This window comes from Rhopilema esculentum, chromosome 12 (genome assembly GCF_057945365.1).
Source record: "Rhopilema esculentum isolate cy_ngs chromosome 12, ASM5794536v1, whole genome shotgun sequence".
Taxonomy (NCBI): Eukaryota; Metazoa; Cnidaria; class Scyphozoa; order Rhizostomeae; family Rhizostomatidae; genus Rhopilema; species Rhopilema esculentum.
The window spans coordinates 4656116-4672813 of record NC_142826.1 but is presented as its reverse complement, the minus strand read 5'-3'; the positions used below and the strand labels follow the sequence as shown (position 1 = coordinate 4672813).

Below are 16698 nucleotides of genomic sequence, written 5' to 3'. Positions count from 1 at the left end.
GGTGTCTTTTTAATAGCCTTGATAACGATAGATTAATAAAAGTGGGCTCTGTAATTAGGGTGTGAAAATATATTGTCATACGTCATTCTGAAGAACAAGGCACAGCAAGGAACATAAGATTGAAAGGAACAAGGTACTAAAAGGAACAAAATACTACCAGGAACAAGGCACTACAAGGAACAAGGCACTACAGGGAACAAGGCAGAATGTGTCAAGGTCTCATTTTTGGAACTCTATAAGATACACCTTAACCCCCCATTTTCTAAAGTAAGGCAGCTCTTTGCAGTCCGATGTAACACCATGGTAAAAATAATGCTTATTATGCAGAAGTACACAGGTTATAAGGCTCTACTCAGAAACAATGACTGGGATTGGTAATACAGGCTATGTGTGAGAGCAAAAAAAGGACTAAAATATGAACATTCTATAGACTCTGTGTGGATTCAGTTATGCTAATAAAGACAATTCTGAAACAGAAACTCTACGTTACAGCACATGCATTTGCCAGAACGTTATGGGGATTTATATTTATCATGAATAGACATGAATTCATTTTCATATAGATTTAATAACTGCCTCAAAAAGATCGTATATAGTGTTTCTCTGAAATCTATCTCAATAAAAGCTACATCATACAAATTCAAGTGGACTAAAGTCGTTTTTCAAAAATGAAAATGTCGTCATGAACAACAGAGACAAAGAAAATATCAAATAAAATCGGTTTTATATTTGGCGTACGGCGTATGCAGACCCAGGAGCTACATACTGATTGCAAACATGCCAACCGTACCCCCGTCGCTGAAAATACATCACATTAAAGAAACAAATAACAGTTTATTTTATGATACGGAGTGCATACAGTAATGTTCTAATATAATAAGTAGTATAAATAATTGATTTTTGTACACCTGTATCTCAAACAACCCTGGTTTCCATATTTCCTCTGGTATTCCCCGAGTCTGATTCCGAAGCAACTTCGGCTATCCGTTATACTATGCACATAAACACGCCCATAAACACGGCATTTCCTCGCCCGAAAGTCTTCCGATTTAGCCACCGATTAATGCAGAAAAAATTAATGGGTACCGTGGTCGTAAAACGCAGTCTGCTCTCAAACAGACATTTCTATTTTCGATCATTTAATTCGCATAAACTACCGGAATGAAAAAGACTTACAAGCTGGCAGCAAGTCGTAATTCTAATTCATAGTTGGAACATCCCAAGACCAAATTAGGCCTTAAGTCTACTCGTTTCTTCAAGAACTTTGCGTCTTGATTAAAATACCTTTTGGAAGAGAAATCGTAAGTAGCTATAACTGGATGCAACAATGTCCCATAAAGACACAGTCTTGGGTTACCACTGCTTCCTAAATGATGACCGTTAAATATAAACACATACCTGGAGAAAATGAAAAACTAAAGCACACCTCGTTATTGAGACTTGCGAAAGCAAACCAAAGAAAGGTCGAATAATCTGCAAATCCACAATAACAATTCCATTCTCAACGAAGATGAATTATTAACAACCTGGATGTAAAATGCGAACAACAGTCCTTTTTCTACAGCAATCGATGACAGATTCACAGCAAAGAGAAGTCAAAATATCGCCACCAATGACGTAAACAAGAAATGCATTCCTCGACACGAACACTACAAAAAAGCCTGCCTGACTTGCCGTTCAGTTTGCCTAGCCATTGCTGACTATCCTGTCGAGCAAACGGCACAATAACAAAAACAAACTGCGATATCCAAAAATAAACACCCATTCAATATTCAGTGATTTTTGCACTTCTCATTAGAACCTTTGGAAATACAACGTCGCTGTCTCTTAAAAAAGCTGCTAAACAAATAGCTTTTATGAAAAATTATGAAATGGGATTTTCTGAGTTGTGTAGACAGTAGGCAACAAGAATATACTCTCTTAACGAGGTTAAAAAAAAGTTACTTTGCTATGATGTGTTGCTGTCGGTGGCATTATATGGGACGATAAGACCTGCAACAGCAATAGCCTTAACAAGATTGCTGGTAAAGTTTACGGAGCAGTAAAGCAATTAAAGAAGAAAGGGGTTCTATCGAAGATTACTGTGCACAGCCTTTAATACTGGCGGTCCGTCAATCAATAAATTAATAAAAGCATGGATTGTTGCCTATTTAATTCTGTGAAAGAAGTTGATCTTTCAGGCTAATGTGCAAGCTAACAAGCAGCTGTATTATGGGCACAAAAATTGCTAGAAACTAAAGAACATGATGACTTTAAAAAACACGAGATTATACTCGCCTAAAGGCAAATAGCAAATCAAATGCCCCTTTTGGGTACTCTGAACTATCCCTAAAGATAAGAAATCGGAAGAAATTAAACAATTAGAAAGACTGCATGAACAATGTTTCAAATTTGCTTGCTAATGCTACAATGCTTTGTTAGTTGTTAACTTATAATCATCTTCATTAGCAAATTTCCATTATCTCACCCAAACAACTTCCACTTCAATGCAAATGATAGCAATGAAATTCAGCTCAGCTCATGGGTCTTTCAGCCAGCATAACTCCTTTGAAATAATGTGATTTTCATAGAGCACTTTGTCTTTCGAACCAGGACAAGATGACATAAATGTCCACGACAACTAGCCTCGCCTATCGATATCTTAACATTTAAACTTGTCAACTCAAGAGCATAAAGGAAAGTTGAGAACTGATGTCCACGGACAAACGATAATCAAATCAAACAAAGAGCCATAAAAAACGCGAAAATTTGAATTGGATATGCAACAGTTAATGCCGCGGTATATTAAAGAACAAAAGATTGGGCGAGGGTCGCTTTGCTTCATTGCAAAGAACATTCAAAGCGCTTTTATTTAGGGAGGAGGACATCTCGCTAAATCAAATTAGGCGAGTTTATTCAATATACCTCATACTGTAGCGAAGACATATGGAAGAAAGATAGTCAAGTAGCTTTCTTAAGTTGTAAGTACATGGCTGAGCCAGGGACAAAATTATGACATCACACTTTTTATAATTATGATAATAATGCTGTCATGAATTTTGCAGCTTGAATTAGATAAAACTTACCTACAGTTTATAATAGACAAGATATTGTCCATTGTTAACACGAGTACTTTGGGGGCCCTTCTACAGACATCAACAAGAAGGGAGGTCTATCTTTGAGATTAATGGCGACTCTTATTCGTTGATACTCGATCTAATAGTGAGAATAGACGATCTTTTCAGTGACTTGCATTGTCACAGGAGATATGGACAAACAGTTAATAACTTGCAAGTCCGTTTCCAACATACCGAAAGTAATTCAGAAGCCAGTATTGGATTATGTGACCAGAGTAGAGATAACCTATCTAATCCGAAGGCTGTGTATACCATAAATATCATTGGAAAGTGATCACGCAACACACAGAGTCTTTAAAGCGTTTTTCAACCCATACTCAAGTCATGAACAATTGCATTCAAGCAGCTTTTCGCGAAAAAGTCTTGGCTTATCGATTCTAGGGCCACTATTAAAGAGAAAAAGAATGAAAAAGTGAATAAAAATCCACTCAAACGAAACAATTAGGCACATAAACAAAACAGTTCATGAATATATTGACGGAAAAAATTTACAAAATCATACACGCTTCCATTATCGCGCCTTTGATATTGATTAGGAAAAGTGCAAGCCAGGACATCAGTTCATAGTTAGAAGTAGAAGTACAGAAGTAGCATAGAAGTGCAGAAGTAGCATGCATGGTTAGTTTGTTATCTTAAAGGGACAAAAGGTGCCATGTTAACGGGTGGAGAGCTTGAAAACTTTTATTCGTTTAAACCATGATCGTTTAAAAAGAATCAGCCAAAAGATGAATCAACCAGCATAGCAGGATATGTCATAATTATGCAGGTTTTGTACTTCAATTCATTACTGAAGCATCTTTCTGCGATTTCAAGTATGAGCCAAAAAATAATTCAATCGAAGAATGAGACCCTATGATGATCTTAATTTTGATGCAGTGCGATGAAGCAACTACAAAAGCAGATGCAAGTCCGAAGAATGAAATCCGTGAAACAAAATGTCATCATTTTCAAACCGCATTGCTAACATCAACTCTTCTTAAAATAAATATAGTCAAGAAGATTTGAATACATTACTCATGTTTGTGATAGGATACATGAAAATTTTTCTCCCTGGTCAAGCTCTCGCTTTGCACTGATCTTATAGGAAGAAGGATGTTCTCTTCAGTATTTGAACAGTGTATAGGGCAAACAAGGTAACTTGATGGATTCAGAAATATAATTAATATTCCTTTAGTTTGGTGTTTTGTGAAACAAGTGAAGAAACAAACAAGGCTTCGTGGGTAAACAAACAATTCTTAGGGTATAAGCGAAAGCTGGAAAAGCAGGTAAAAGACAATCATATCACGAATAAGAATACTAGAATGGTAAGTAAACTGGTAACGCGTTTGGTCATAAAGCAGAACATTGAACCACATAACAACAACTCTTTGGGTAGGCTTACAATGGCGCACCTTGACCTTCCAGACTGGGGAAAGAGGGGGGTGGAGGGTCAGCAAGAGTAAAATTTACCAACGAATACATCAATGAAGAAAAACTCAGGTGCTATTTCACCTACCGGCAGATGCTTTTACCGAGAAGTAAGGATGTCGTGGAGCAACTGAAGATTTACCGACTATCTCATGATGTATTTGGGGTGTCAACCCTTTACACCCCTCCCCCCGCTAGCTACGTCCTCCATGCTCAAAAGACGAACATTCACCGTGGCGCTTACACTTACGAAAATCAGGGTTTTGATGAACAGCAGAAACATCTCATTAAGAAAGATCAACTAGGAACTACGCAAGGGGAATTACTACTTCAACAACATTGGCTAAAGCAGACAGCTGCCTGGAACCTATACCGTTACAACTTACCGATGAAAGACGAAAAACTATCAATAAAAAGACCATGGGGTTTTCAAAGCTTATTTTCTAAAGCACATTAGCTTTTAGTTCAAACCTGAGTCCTAAGATTTTACGTCAATACACTTTCTTAAAGGATGAAATTCATAAGGATATCGTTTTTAATCACGAACTAGCTTTTTCTATTTCGATCCTTTCCAAATTCACACGTTGTGTCGCTTAAAAACGATTTAAGATTTACTTTGGGCTTTAAATAAAAAATTAAGAATAAAAAGGCCCAGGAAAAATAAAATGATTATTAAAAAATTGTGTAGTTGATAGAATCTAGAATTAGATTTGCATTGGTTAAGGCGGGAAATTGAGTGTTTTCTTCGATAAACCCCTCTCTCAATAAATGAAAAGCAAATGATTTTATCAAATAACGACTTGCCCTACCGTTTAAAGGAAAGTATGGGGTCCAAAACTACGCCAATCATTACTACTACGAAAGCTACAATAAACTAGTTACTTAAAAACTACTTAAAAACGACGAGCATCCCTTCTAAAAATAAAACTCTTCCAACAATCCCTGAACAGGGGGAAAATACTGCAAAGATTCACTAAGCTAAGGTGCACTACACTACAATTTTTAATATTATCAACAAATTCCCTATTTCCCTCTGAAAAAAATTGCTTTATTCCACGTTAAGAGTTTTGCTGTTATCAAATTCATTCGTTTCAGAAAGCTATGATATTTAAATCTACAATTATCATTGTTTGTGGTAGAGAGGGTGAGGAACCGGTCATTTCTACTACAAAATGTCATATTCCTCAAATCAGTCACAATAACGACTTAAGCATCAGGGCGTCACAAGGACTATCGGCAGGGATTTGACATTTTTTTCAGATAACTCAACTCTTCAGAACCTCCTACAAGAACCCTGGAGAGTGTTCTCGAAAAATGAAAACCGGTATAACAACAGACTTTTTCCAAATTTATAAAAACAGGAAACATATTTTCGAAACAGTAGTTTAATGGGGTTGCAGGAACAGCCGTTAGTACAACCTTTCCTTGAAAGTGAAAATAATCCGAAATAAGGCGAAGTGGCATTTGGAGTTTGAGGTGAAGCAGGTAGGGCATGAAACTAATGATTGTGTATTTAGGAATATCTTTTAAAGACTGTTATGTGCCTTTTTACAGTGCTGCAGTCTTAACATGTCTTACCAAAAATTCACGTTCTATCAAATTTTTTCTAACAATTTGAACTCATGTTTAATTAAGCAACACTGCCATTCGTTTACACCTCTCTAAAAACAATAAACGAAAAGATGCATTCCAACAGGTATTTTCGGCACTTGTAGATTAACAACAAGACATGACAAATAGCAAACACTGCACTTTAGATAATAGCAAACATCGGTCTAGTAGATCTAAAAAATCAGGGGGTAGCATTTATGTCTCGACTAGGAGAACAGAGTTTGCGTTTTTAGAATAGTGAATTTCAGATGCAACTTGAAAGAAGATATCTTTGGCAATTTATTGATTTTGAATCTTTTGATCAATGCAAAGTGACAAGGGTCGTGGTGGGAGAAGTGGTTTAAAAATTGACCTTGCATCACAATCAGAAAAAATCACAACATATGGAATTTTTACACTAGGAATGCAAATTGAATGAATTTGTCAGCAAAAGAAATGAATGACCAGTGACAGTTTTAGGGTGTAGAGGGAGGCCTCCATCCCAGGGTCTACGTATATGGTAACCAGAAGAGGTCCGACACCAAAGAAAACAATAAAAGTTGTAAAGTACAAAGGGCCCAGCAGATGCTTCTGGCCCCGGGCCCAGCATTCCTTAGATCAGCCACTGCAAAAGACAGAAATGCACCATGGTTTTTCTTATTATATGCACTTTCCTTAATTTAATATCCCTATAAAACTTTTTATAACTGTATTTATGACATATTCTCAAGAAAAGGATTTGTTTTGGACTTTTTAATTTCAAGCAAAACCACTGCAGCACAAACGTCAGGTGCAATTTACAAAGTACTTAGGCTTTATGTACTTAGTACTTTTTGATAGCAGATTGATAGGGTGCAGAGCAGAACTCCTAGTACTATCATTATAATATGGAATAATGTTGTTATAGTTATGGAAAATTCCAGGTTTTTTAACCAAAGGTAATTACATGGAAAATCAAACAAAAAATCAACCTAAGAATAAAGCTTTTGTGGCCAGGTATATATCTGAATAATGAAGAAGATCCTAAAAGTAAAAAAATTAATTAAAAAAGATCAAAGGATTAGATGGAAAAGCCATAAAAAGCATTTAATAATACAGGCTGACCCATGATCAGGATTGTACAAGAAAGTGGTAGATAGTATCAACTATCACATTGCTCAAAGTACAAAGGATTAGGTGCCTGCAGTCAATGACTCTTTTTCATACAGGCATGAGATAACAGCCATCAACAAATACAACATAAAACTTAAAACTAAAAGACAGGTCCTCTAGAGATAGCTCTATCTTCTTAGCTGTGTGTTGCTGCACCCACAAGAAATGAAGAAGTGGTTGCTCAGCAAGTGTTGTGCTTTGATGACTGCAAGAAGTGATGTTTTATTGTACAGTTTCAGCATTTTGCTTAGACTTGCTGATATAAGGAAAGTTCAATGCAGAAAAACTCAAGTAGAAGACCTTGAATTTTACGAGGCAGATTCTTTTGTCCCAGGGGCCTCTGTGTTTGGCTAATAAATTATTTTTTACTTTAGCTTTTTTGTTATGAAAGTCTGTATTGTATTAGATGTATTAGATGAAAAGAGAACATGATTGAAAGAAAGACCACAGACAGTTTTAAACTTGAGAGGAATGGGCACATACCCCCTGATCAGACATCAAGTTTAGAAACAAAAAGATGGGCACATGCCCTCTGGCTTCTACAACACTGACCTTCATAGAAAATATTTTGTCTGCTGAAAGCAAGAAACAATTTGAAATGGAAATCTAAGATATTTTTGTTAAAAGCAAGCTTGAAAAACTTTGGCTGTAAGCTTCAGGGACACAAAACTGCAAAGGGTACTCTAAATGATAAAATTATCTATATTGATTAAAATGTACACAGCTGTTGTGTTAAAGGCTAAATAGAAATTAAACTGGACTTCTGAAAAATCCTTTTTTAAGGGTGATGTAAATCTAGCTGATTCAAAGAAGCTACTCTGAAGATCTTTAATGCAACCAGAACAAGCATCAATCTGACTAGTTACGACACATCTTTTCTGGTGCTCGGAATAGGAACCACTAAGCCCTTAGCACACCATAGTAAAGACTCCAAGACTCAAAAAGGAGAGTCTGTATATAAATAAAGATTAGAGACACTTTTGATGGCTCATGAAGGGCTTAAAAGTGACATATCTATTACAAATTAAATTATATGCAAATACACGGCTGAATTCTTAGGTCATATTACATGGAAAAGAAAAATTCAACTGTCATATGGGTACACCACTTCATAAACGCCTTTGTCCTAGACATTAGCAGGGAGAATATATTCTGCAAACACCAGCTAAAGAAACTACAGCCCTCTTAGAAGACAAATGATCTTCCTGTTCTTATTAAATTAAATTCATAATTAAAGAGGCTTATATCATAAGTGTGGTTCGTAATTCGCTTTTCGTATCCATGACACTTTTACCTGATCGCATCCTTTGTAACGTGCTGTTATTAGTTGCTAAACAAACTAAAAGTTTGTTTACTACGAAAATCTGGGTCTTTTCTGAAATCTAAATCATCATTTTGTTGGCAAGATTTACGGATAACGCAGGTCAGAAAGAAGATTTTAATAATCAACCAAACTGACAATCTCGGGCGTTTTACTTTCAGCAAGTACCTGAAGTTTTAAAGTTGATAATACTTAAAAGTAGAGTGTAGGCAATTCAGCCGTACTTACATATTATTGAATTTGCAATTTTCGTGTTGATTCTAACAAAAATTAGAGCAATGTGTGTGATGCGTTTCAGGCGATTTGTCGCTTTCGAATCATGCTCCAGGATTTAAAATAACAAACCGCCCGTTATGTTGAAAAACAACAAGACTAGATTCAAATGTCTTTCGGTCAAAGTATGATCATTCCTCGTCAAGCACCTGCTAGTTGACTAGCCTCATTGGAGATAAGGTCTTGCGATTAAATAATGGAAACAAAGGCTTTTCGAAACGCGCTTTTTTCGAACGACAGAAGTAAATCCCGAAGGATCACGGCCATGGCGTCCAGGGAAATCACGGGAAGATGGCAATAAAATGGCCTGGCGTTGCCTAAAACAAATTCTTACAATTTATACTGCACTTGTCACCACTCATGTACAGTTTATGTTTTAAGTAATGTTGAGTTGTCTGTCAGCAATTTTATTAGTAGGATTAAACGCTATGTAAGAACTTGGTTTGGGGAGGAAAGTGTTGAAAGCGGCAATCTCAATTTGTAATTAAACTGGCAATAAACACTGAAATAACTTGTAAAGAAAATTTACCTTGTTTTTCAGCCCCATCAACTGGCTTCCCCTTGGATTTGTGTGATGGTTTATCTTTACCCATGCTTGCTGGTTCTACTTCATCGACATAAGTTGACTTCACTCTCACCAACTGCCTGTTTTTGGATGACGGAGTCTGGTTACGGTCTTCCGGCCTCTCCGGCGAGGGTGATGACTGGACAACAGTCTGGGAATCCCCACTATGTTGTGACTGCTGAAAATTTTTCTCAGAACATGCCACCTGTGTCTGGTGCGATACATCTCTACCAGAATGATTAGACTGTACATTTGAGTCAACATTCTCCTGCGAATGACAACTAGTTGAAAATGGTTTGCCAGTTGTATCCTGATCTGTTTTTGTCTCAGCACCTGGTGTTTCTTCAACTTTTTCTGGCAACTCTTCTGCGAAAAATCTCGACAGTATTCCTCCCATGATTCGAGATCGAGAAGATGAATCATTTTGCTCACCAAGAATTGCACTCTTTCTTTTCAAAGCATCTCCACATGGGACAGAGAATCTCCTATCACTGCTAGCTAAAGATAAAGGTCTTTTGGTCTTGGAATCACTTTTTAGGTCTCCAGAAGCTTTCAAGTTGGAATGACCAATACTATTTCTACGATAACTAGATGAATCAGATGTGCTGAAATCAAAACTTTTTCGATAACTTCCATTTGAATTTGTACTTGAAATATGCGAAAGGCTAGAACCAGAGAAAAATGCTTTTTCACTAGGAGTAAGAATATCAGACGACAAGATTGACCCGCTTATTTGGCGTGGAGTAGAAGGCTTGCCTGGATAAAAAGGTGAATCGTCCAGTTCATTTTCAGGGGGACTATAGCCCCTTGAAGATGATGTACTCGAACCAACAGAGGAATTTGTTGACGAAATTGTTCTCCTTGGGTATCTACCACCACTTCCAGTTCTGGTAAAAGATGAATATGGAACAGAATCTGTATCAAAACTCTTACTTCTATTAGATTTGGCAAGGTAGCGTGCTGACTTGTCCCTTTCTGCACTTGTCAGGTAACTTTGGCGTTGCTTGGCCCCATCTAAGATGCTGCTTGCAGGGGGTGTATTTGACAAATAAGTGGGATTGTAGCTTGATGTCAAGCTGCGGGTTGCGTGACTTTGGTATGTTGGCGGTGCCTTTTCCAAACTGGATTTCCTTTCACTCCTTCTTGAAAAATTACTCTGATATCCTGTTTCTCCATACTCGAAACTGCGCTCCCTTCGACTTTTGTACGCAGAAATAAATGCCTCGACTTCTGCAACAGTTTCTTTTCCACTTTTTTCGATATTTGCTGCACGACTTATTTTGAAAGCAGATGTATATGTAAGGTCAGCTGCCCTGGTGCTAGGATAAGACCTGTCCACCGAAATTCCAGTGCGTCTACCATATGAACTCGAATTCCCTCGTCTGTATGAAGGCTCGTTGGCTGCAAAGTCAGAAGAATATTTTGATTTATAGAAGTACGAACCCGAGGACAATGACATTTCTCCTTCCTCTGCAGTATTACCGGGTGAATCGTTTTCGTTTCCTGTCTCGATTACTTTACTTACTTCCTGGGTATTTTGCTTTGAGGGAAGTTTGGTTGTTTGAAAATAATTATCTTTCACCTGTGGTGTAGCGGTTCCGTTATACAAAACGTAATTAGCCTTTTCTTCCAAACAAATGTCACCGTTAAATTGTTTTGCCCTAGGTAAACTGCTTACATCAATTTCCCCGTTTTTTTCGTTCTTATTGGCATAAAATCCAATGCTGCTACTAGACTGATCACTAAGGTTAAACAAATTTTGTTGTATTTCTGATTTCCCAACGGTTGAGTGCCAGCCACCCTTTCCAACGACGTTTCCAGTTCTCGGTTCCCTTGACTGTTCAAATTTTTCAGCCAAACAGCTGTCCGAGCTAGCGAATTGTGCTCTCCTTGTCTGAACCTTTTCGTCACTTTTCTCCTTCTCATCAGCCTTTTCCTCTGGCTCTCTAGCCTCCTTGGAAGAATTTCCCTTGAAATACTTCGCCCATGGTGTGCTAACCAAGATACTAGAGACGGGCCTAAATACGACCTTTTCTTCTTTGCTTCTCTCGAGGATAGACGAAGCTGAATGCCTTTTAAGTGACTTCTCTTCGTCCTGTATTACTGACGTCCAGCGTCTCAGTACGACTTTTGAAGACGAAACTGGGTTAATGCCTCCAGAACTGATAGTTTTTCGAAGCTGCCGCGGTATTTTTGATTTATTTTCTTCGATTTCGGGTGCAGTGTTTTGATCCTTTGTTATCCTCAAATCTAAGGTATTACTATTTGGATTGTCTCGACTTAGCGATTTTCTCTGTTTGTTTCCTGAAGTATATTTCAAATCCAGACTTAAATCTGTCCGATCATTCATAGAATGTTTGCTGTTTTCATTAGATAAAGGCAAATACTCAATATCGATGTTTTCTTGTGACGACATTTGCTTTTCACTAATGAAACGGCACCCTGGATAGAGAGCACCAATACGATCAAAGCTGGGTATCCTATCTGTATTATTCGTTACCTCCGTAAGCCATTGATTCCATTCAATTTCATTGTAAAATCCAACATTGACATCTTTGATGCGCTCCAATTGCGCACCTAATGCGATCAATATACTTTTCTGCCTTTCGTTCGCTCGCTATAAAGGTCCTTGCATCGAGATCCCTTTAACAAATAACATTAGCCTTGATGTTTCTGTGGTTTTGTACTTATGACAGGCTTACACGCTTGGCAATTGCTCAGCTCAGCAACAATTGTTTGTCGACCATCCTCTTTGCATACCCATTAATTTAGAAATATTTTACAACCTATTTTTATAAAACAGGCCGCTGCTCACTTTCAATCGAAGGGGGCGTCATTTCTTTGCTTTCGAAGATTGTTTCCTCTTACCAGGGGGTAACACACTCGAGGGAATTTAGGCACGTGAATGGCAACAATTTATCTCCTCTTTGAAGAGTGCAGCAACCATGAAAAGATTCCAGCTTTGTTCCTTTATAATTTATTTATAAACAAATATGAAAACGAATTTTGTTTTTTTTCATTTTGCCGAAATGATTAGGGTTTTATCTGTGTCTAGTAACTAAAATCTCGTATAATAACGTTGAAATTATAGAACAGGCCGGATGTTAGGGATTTCATTGGTTTTAATTTGTAAACAAATTCGCCTGATTATCCGGTAGTCCATGAATATCGCTTATTCCGAAATAATCCTTCTCGAATCTTTGCCATCTTTTATGATCATAATCATCATCATAATCAAACCATTATCACCATTGTCATAATGGGTGCATTATTGTTGGCGCGAGAGATTAAAATTGGCTTCGTTTGCTTTTTTAAAGATTCCTATGTTGTTTGGATTTCTTATGTCGATTGGGATGTTAAGACATTATTCAAAATTTTACAGCGTTCATAAGAAATATTTATATTCCTTACTTAACTACCTTTGTGCTTTTAGCAGAAAAAGTTTCATTTTTTAAATGACATTATATGAAGTTTCATCATAAAATTTTCATCATCATCTTCATATAGGGGAAAATCACTCCATGGAAATCTCGTACACATATGATAGAAATCCTGGTAGTTTTATCAGAAAACCTTTGAAATTCTTTTTTGCTGAAAATCTCGTACGCTTGCATTTCTTACCTCGAAGCCTCAAAGGGGATGTTATTCCAAATTTGACTGGATCTTAGTAAAAAAAGTTTCATTTCTCCGATCGTACAATGCTTGATTTTAAATTTGGAGATTTAATCATCGTCATTATCAAAATTATCGTCATTGCGAGAGCAAAAGCTTTAACAGATTTTGTTTCAGCACTAAAATAGAACATTGTGTTAAAATTAGAAAAAATACATGAGACGTTTACCACACGGACATCTTATGAATTTATATTATGTGCACTTAGGTGGGTTATAAATACAGCTGGAAAGATTGGACAATCCAAAAACCACGAGGTCACTCGAGGCATGCAAAAAAGCTGAACATAACAAGACTACTTGGCAGAACTACAGTTTCTAAAAAAATTGTGATCGATCTTTTTATAAACAGATCATGTTTGCTGCAGAACTTTCTAATAATTCAAAATGCTGTTTTTTAAACCAATATAAAGGAGGCAAAGCCCGAAAGCAATATTTAATGTCTTCCCCAGTCATAACAATGTAACATAAATCCAAAAAGAAATAAAATTCATTGTAGATAATTAGACATTTCGTTGACCTTTAAACTTCATAACCTATTAAGCTAGATCTGTAACATGGAAGAATGGAAGTTAATGTTTTCAGGGAATTGCCTTTTCCATTGTTGGACAAAAGCTGAACAAGTTTTCATTCATGGAGAAAGTGTTTATAATAGACTGCCGGGGGTAGGGTGGGCATTAACTTGGGAACACATTCGATGCACCTTTATCTTTGGTCTAATTTGCTTCTGAAAAGGCTTTCAAATATTTAGAATGAGTCGGTTACAATGAATGGCAAAACAAGTTAATAAACTGTTTCTATGTTTTTTCTAATAATACATTCAGACGATTGACGTAAAGAAATAATGAAACGATTCTTTCGAGCCAAATAAAAACCAAATGATGTGGTTTTTAAAATGAATCCATTAAAAGCTGATATTTGATATTCAAAGTAGTTTGTTTTGTCTTTGGTACTTACAAAGCAATGATTAGTGCAAGGTTTGTAGGGGTTCATTGGGTGTCATTTTTTGTTACCACATTTTCATTCTGTTTATATGAACCTAAGCCCTAGATATTTGCCCAGAAATTTGGAGATTTAGTCTGGAAATCAGCTTTCTTACACTAAACCACCACCAGTTTCACAAAATCAGAAACAGTAATCAACAAGATATTCATGAATTATTTCCATTTGTTGTTGCAACTTATATTACAACATTATTGTTGCAACATTATTGAAGAATTCATAAATATCTGTAACCAAGTAATCTCCAAAAACAAATTCACTGAGAGGGCAATAAAGGGAAAATATCAATGATTCTTTAAAGTTATTCTTATTCTTTTCACATCCCCTGGCTCAACAATGACACCACATATATTTCCACTTCTAAATGTGTTTCAATAAGGACGAAAATTCAATTTTTTTAGGGGCAGTAAACTTTTCCGAACAGCAGTAATCAACCCCTAAAGAATTATTCTCGAACAATGGTTCCCCTTTACTGCTCTATCATTTATCCAGGGCCCACGCCGCGAATTTGAAAGTGGGGGGCCAAGGCTAATGGAAGTGGGGGGGCCAAGGCTACTTTCACCTTTGATTGTAGCTTTGAAATTACCTGCTTCACAAAAAGGTGGGGGACCATGGCCACTCCCCCCCCGGGGGGGGGCGTGGGCCCTGGTATCGCATTATCAGTATGTGATTGCTTGAATACCATTTTGCAGCTGTTTTTTAATTGCTGTTTAGTGTTTTCGTGTCTTTATGTAAAAGAAAGATAATACTGGTTGTCACTGTATTTTTATCATGGCCGTAGGCCGTAGACACTTTTTAGCATGATCAACATAATTTTGTTTCAAGAATCAATCTTAGGAAGTGATATAGATGTCACACACAAAAGGATGATTTTTCACATCTTTCGTGAACGCTTGTAATTACGACGAATTAAATAATTACGACGTCATATCAAATTCAACAAATCTTTTTAAGTAAAATGATACATCTGATTTTTGTCAACATAACGAAAGGAACAGCGATTTTTGAGAGGGTGCTGAATCAGCCCTATCCCCCATTAAGTCTTAGTAGCTCAAACTCCCAGTCCGAATAGCGTTAAAATCTGGAACTTTTGGCTTCTCACCGCAAATTTCGTCTAGAGATCACACCCTTGAGATATCCCAGAAACCTTTTTGACCAAATGGATTTTGGAGCCTACTTTAAATCTAACTTAATTTAAATAGATTAAAGGGGCTCAAATTAACTATCAAGGCTTATCAAATGCCTATAAAGATGTATTTTAAACAGGCGTAGTAATAATAGTTCTCTGTTATTAACTGGAGTCTAATTCCACGCCTTAATACCCGAGTAATGAAATCCATTTTAGTGGATTTGAGGTTTAGCTTGAGAATATATAGATCTCTATAATTCCTCGTATTATAATCAAGCACCTGGTAGCTATTGGGCTAGCAAGGGATGTGTCCCCCCTACCCACTTTTGTGCAATAATAGATTAGAAAAAATTTAGAAGGTTTTCTCTAGCGCACCTTTTAAAGTTAGCAGTTCTTCTAGACTGGAAGCCCTTTTTGTTCATTTTCTTGGTGTCTCATCATGTTTATCTATTTTGATAGTAATTGTTTTCTTCTTTGAATCGGACTGTTTAAAAATAATAAGTGGAAAAAAGCAAGTATTTTTACAAGGGGCGTTTCCGGCGTTCCAAAGGGCATGGTGCCTGATTATAATGTGCAATAGAATATCTTTGTCGGAACACAGTCCATAAACTTTCCGAGCAAAGTTTGTTTAAAATCTTATAAAACCAAATAAGATTCATAATTTTCAATTATAGATGTTACAAGCCCCATGAAAAATTATTTTTAAAGAGGAACAAATTTAAGATTGATTTGAAACTTAAATCGTTAATCATATTGAAATATCCGAGTCTCTCTTTCCGACAAAGTGTATAATGTAAATCTTGGCTGAGATTGCAGTAAATCTTCGAATTGTGTCCCTCCACCCCACGAATATTGTCAACCTTTGAAGCAAAAACCTTTCATTCGCCCTACCTTTTGAACAAATGACCACCCTGACTTGCCATTTTTTATGAAAATGCGTTTAATTCATGATTAATAACCTCTTTAACGGGAAACAAAAAGCTAAATAAGCAAAGCATTTCCTAGCCTGTGCTCCAGACCCCTAACTTGAAAGTAGACCTCTACTTTCAAGTTAGGGGTCTGGAACACAGCTAAGCGGAGTGAAGCAGAGTGATCACGACATTTTTGATCAGGCCCATTTCCCCCCAAATAAGAACCATCAAATTAGAGCAATAAGGCCCAAATTAGAGTTAGACCAATCAAAACGACCCCAACTAATAAGACCCAAAGGAGAAAATTAGAGGGTTAAAAGTGTTTCTTTCTGAGTCCTGGGAGATAAGATACATGGCTAAAACAGTCTTGGTGATAAAAAGACAAGTAAGGAGTACAGCAGAAAAATAAGTGAACTTGGCACATCATTACTTGAATAACCAGCTTGATTTATAAGGTATTATTTTTTGTAATAAACAATTATTATCTAAAAGTCTAAAAAGAGCAAGTAATTGCTCGTTTGCCTTGCATAACTACTGACACATTGGACCTTGGAGGGTAGG

The 16698-nt window shown here is 36.8% G+C and overlaps 1 protein-coding gene across 1 annotated transcript in view; it reads right to left on the bottom strand.

The window, feature by feature from the left end:
- The window catches only part of LOC135681660 (uncharacterized), a 45218-nt gene extending 32965 nt beyond the window's left edge, over window positions 1–12253 (bottom strand). Inside the window, exon 1 of the mRNA XM_089111888.1 lies at window positions 9389–12253. Within this exon, the coding sequence (XP_088968014.1) occupies window positions 9389–11840 (2452 nt within the window). The 5' untranslated portion in view covers window positions 11841–12253. The remainder of the gene's footprint in view (window positions 1–9388) is intronic.
- Between the last annotated feature and the right edge of the window lie 4445 nt (window positions 12254–16698).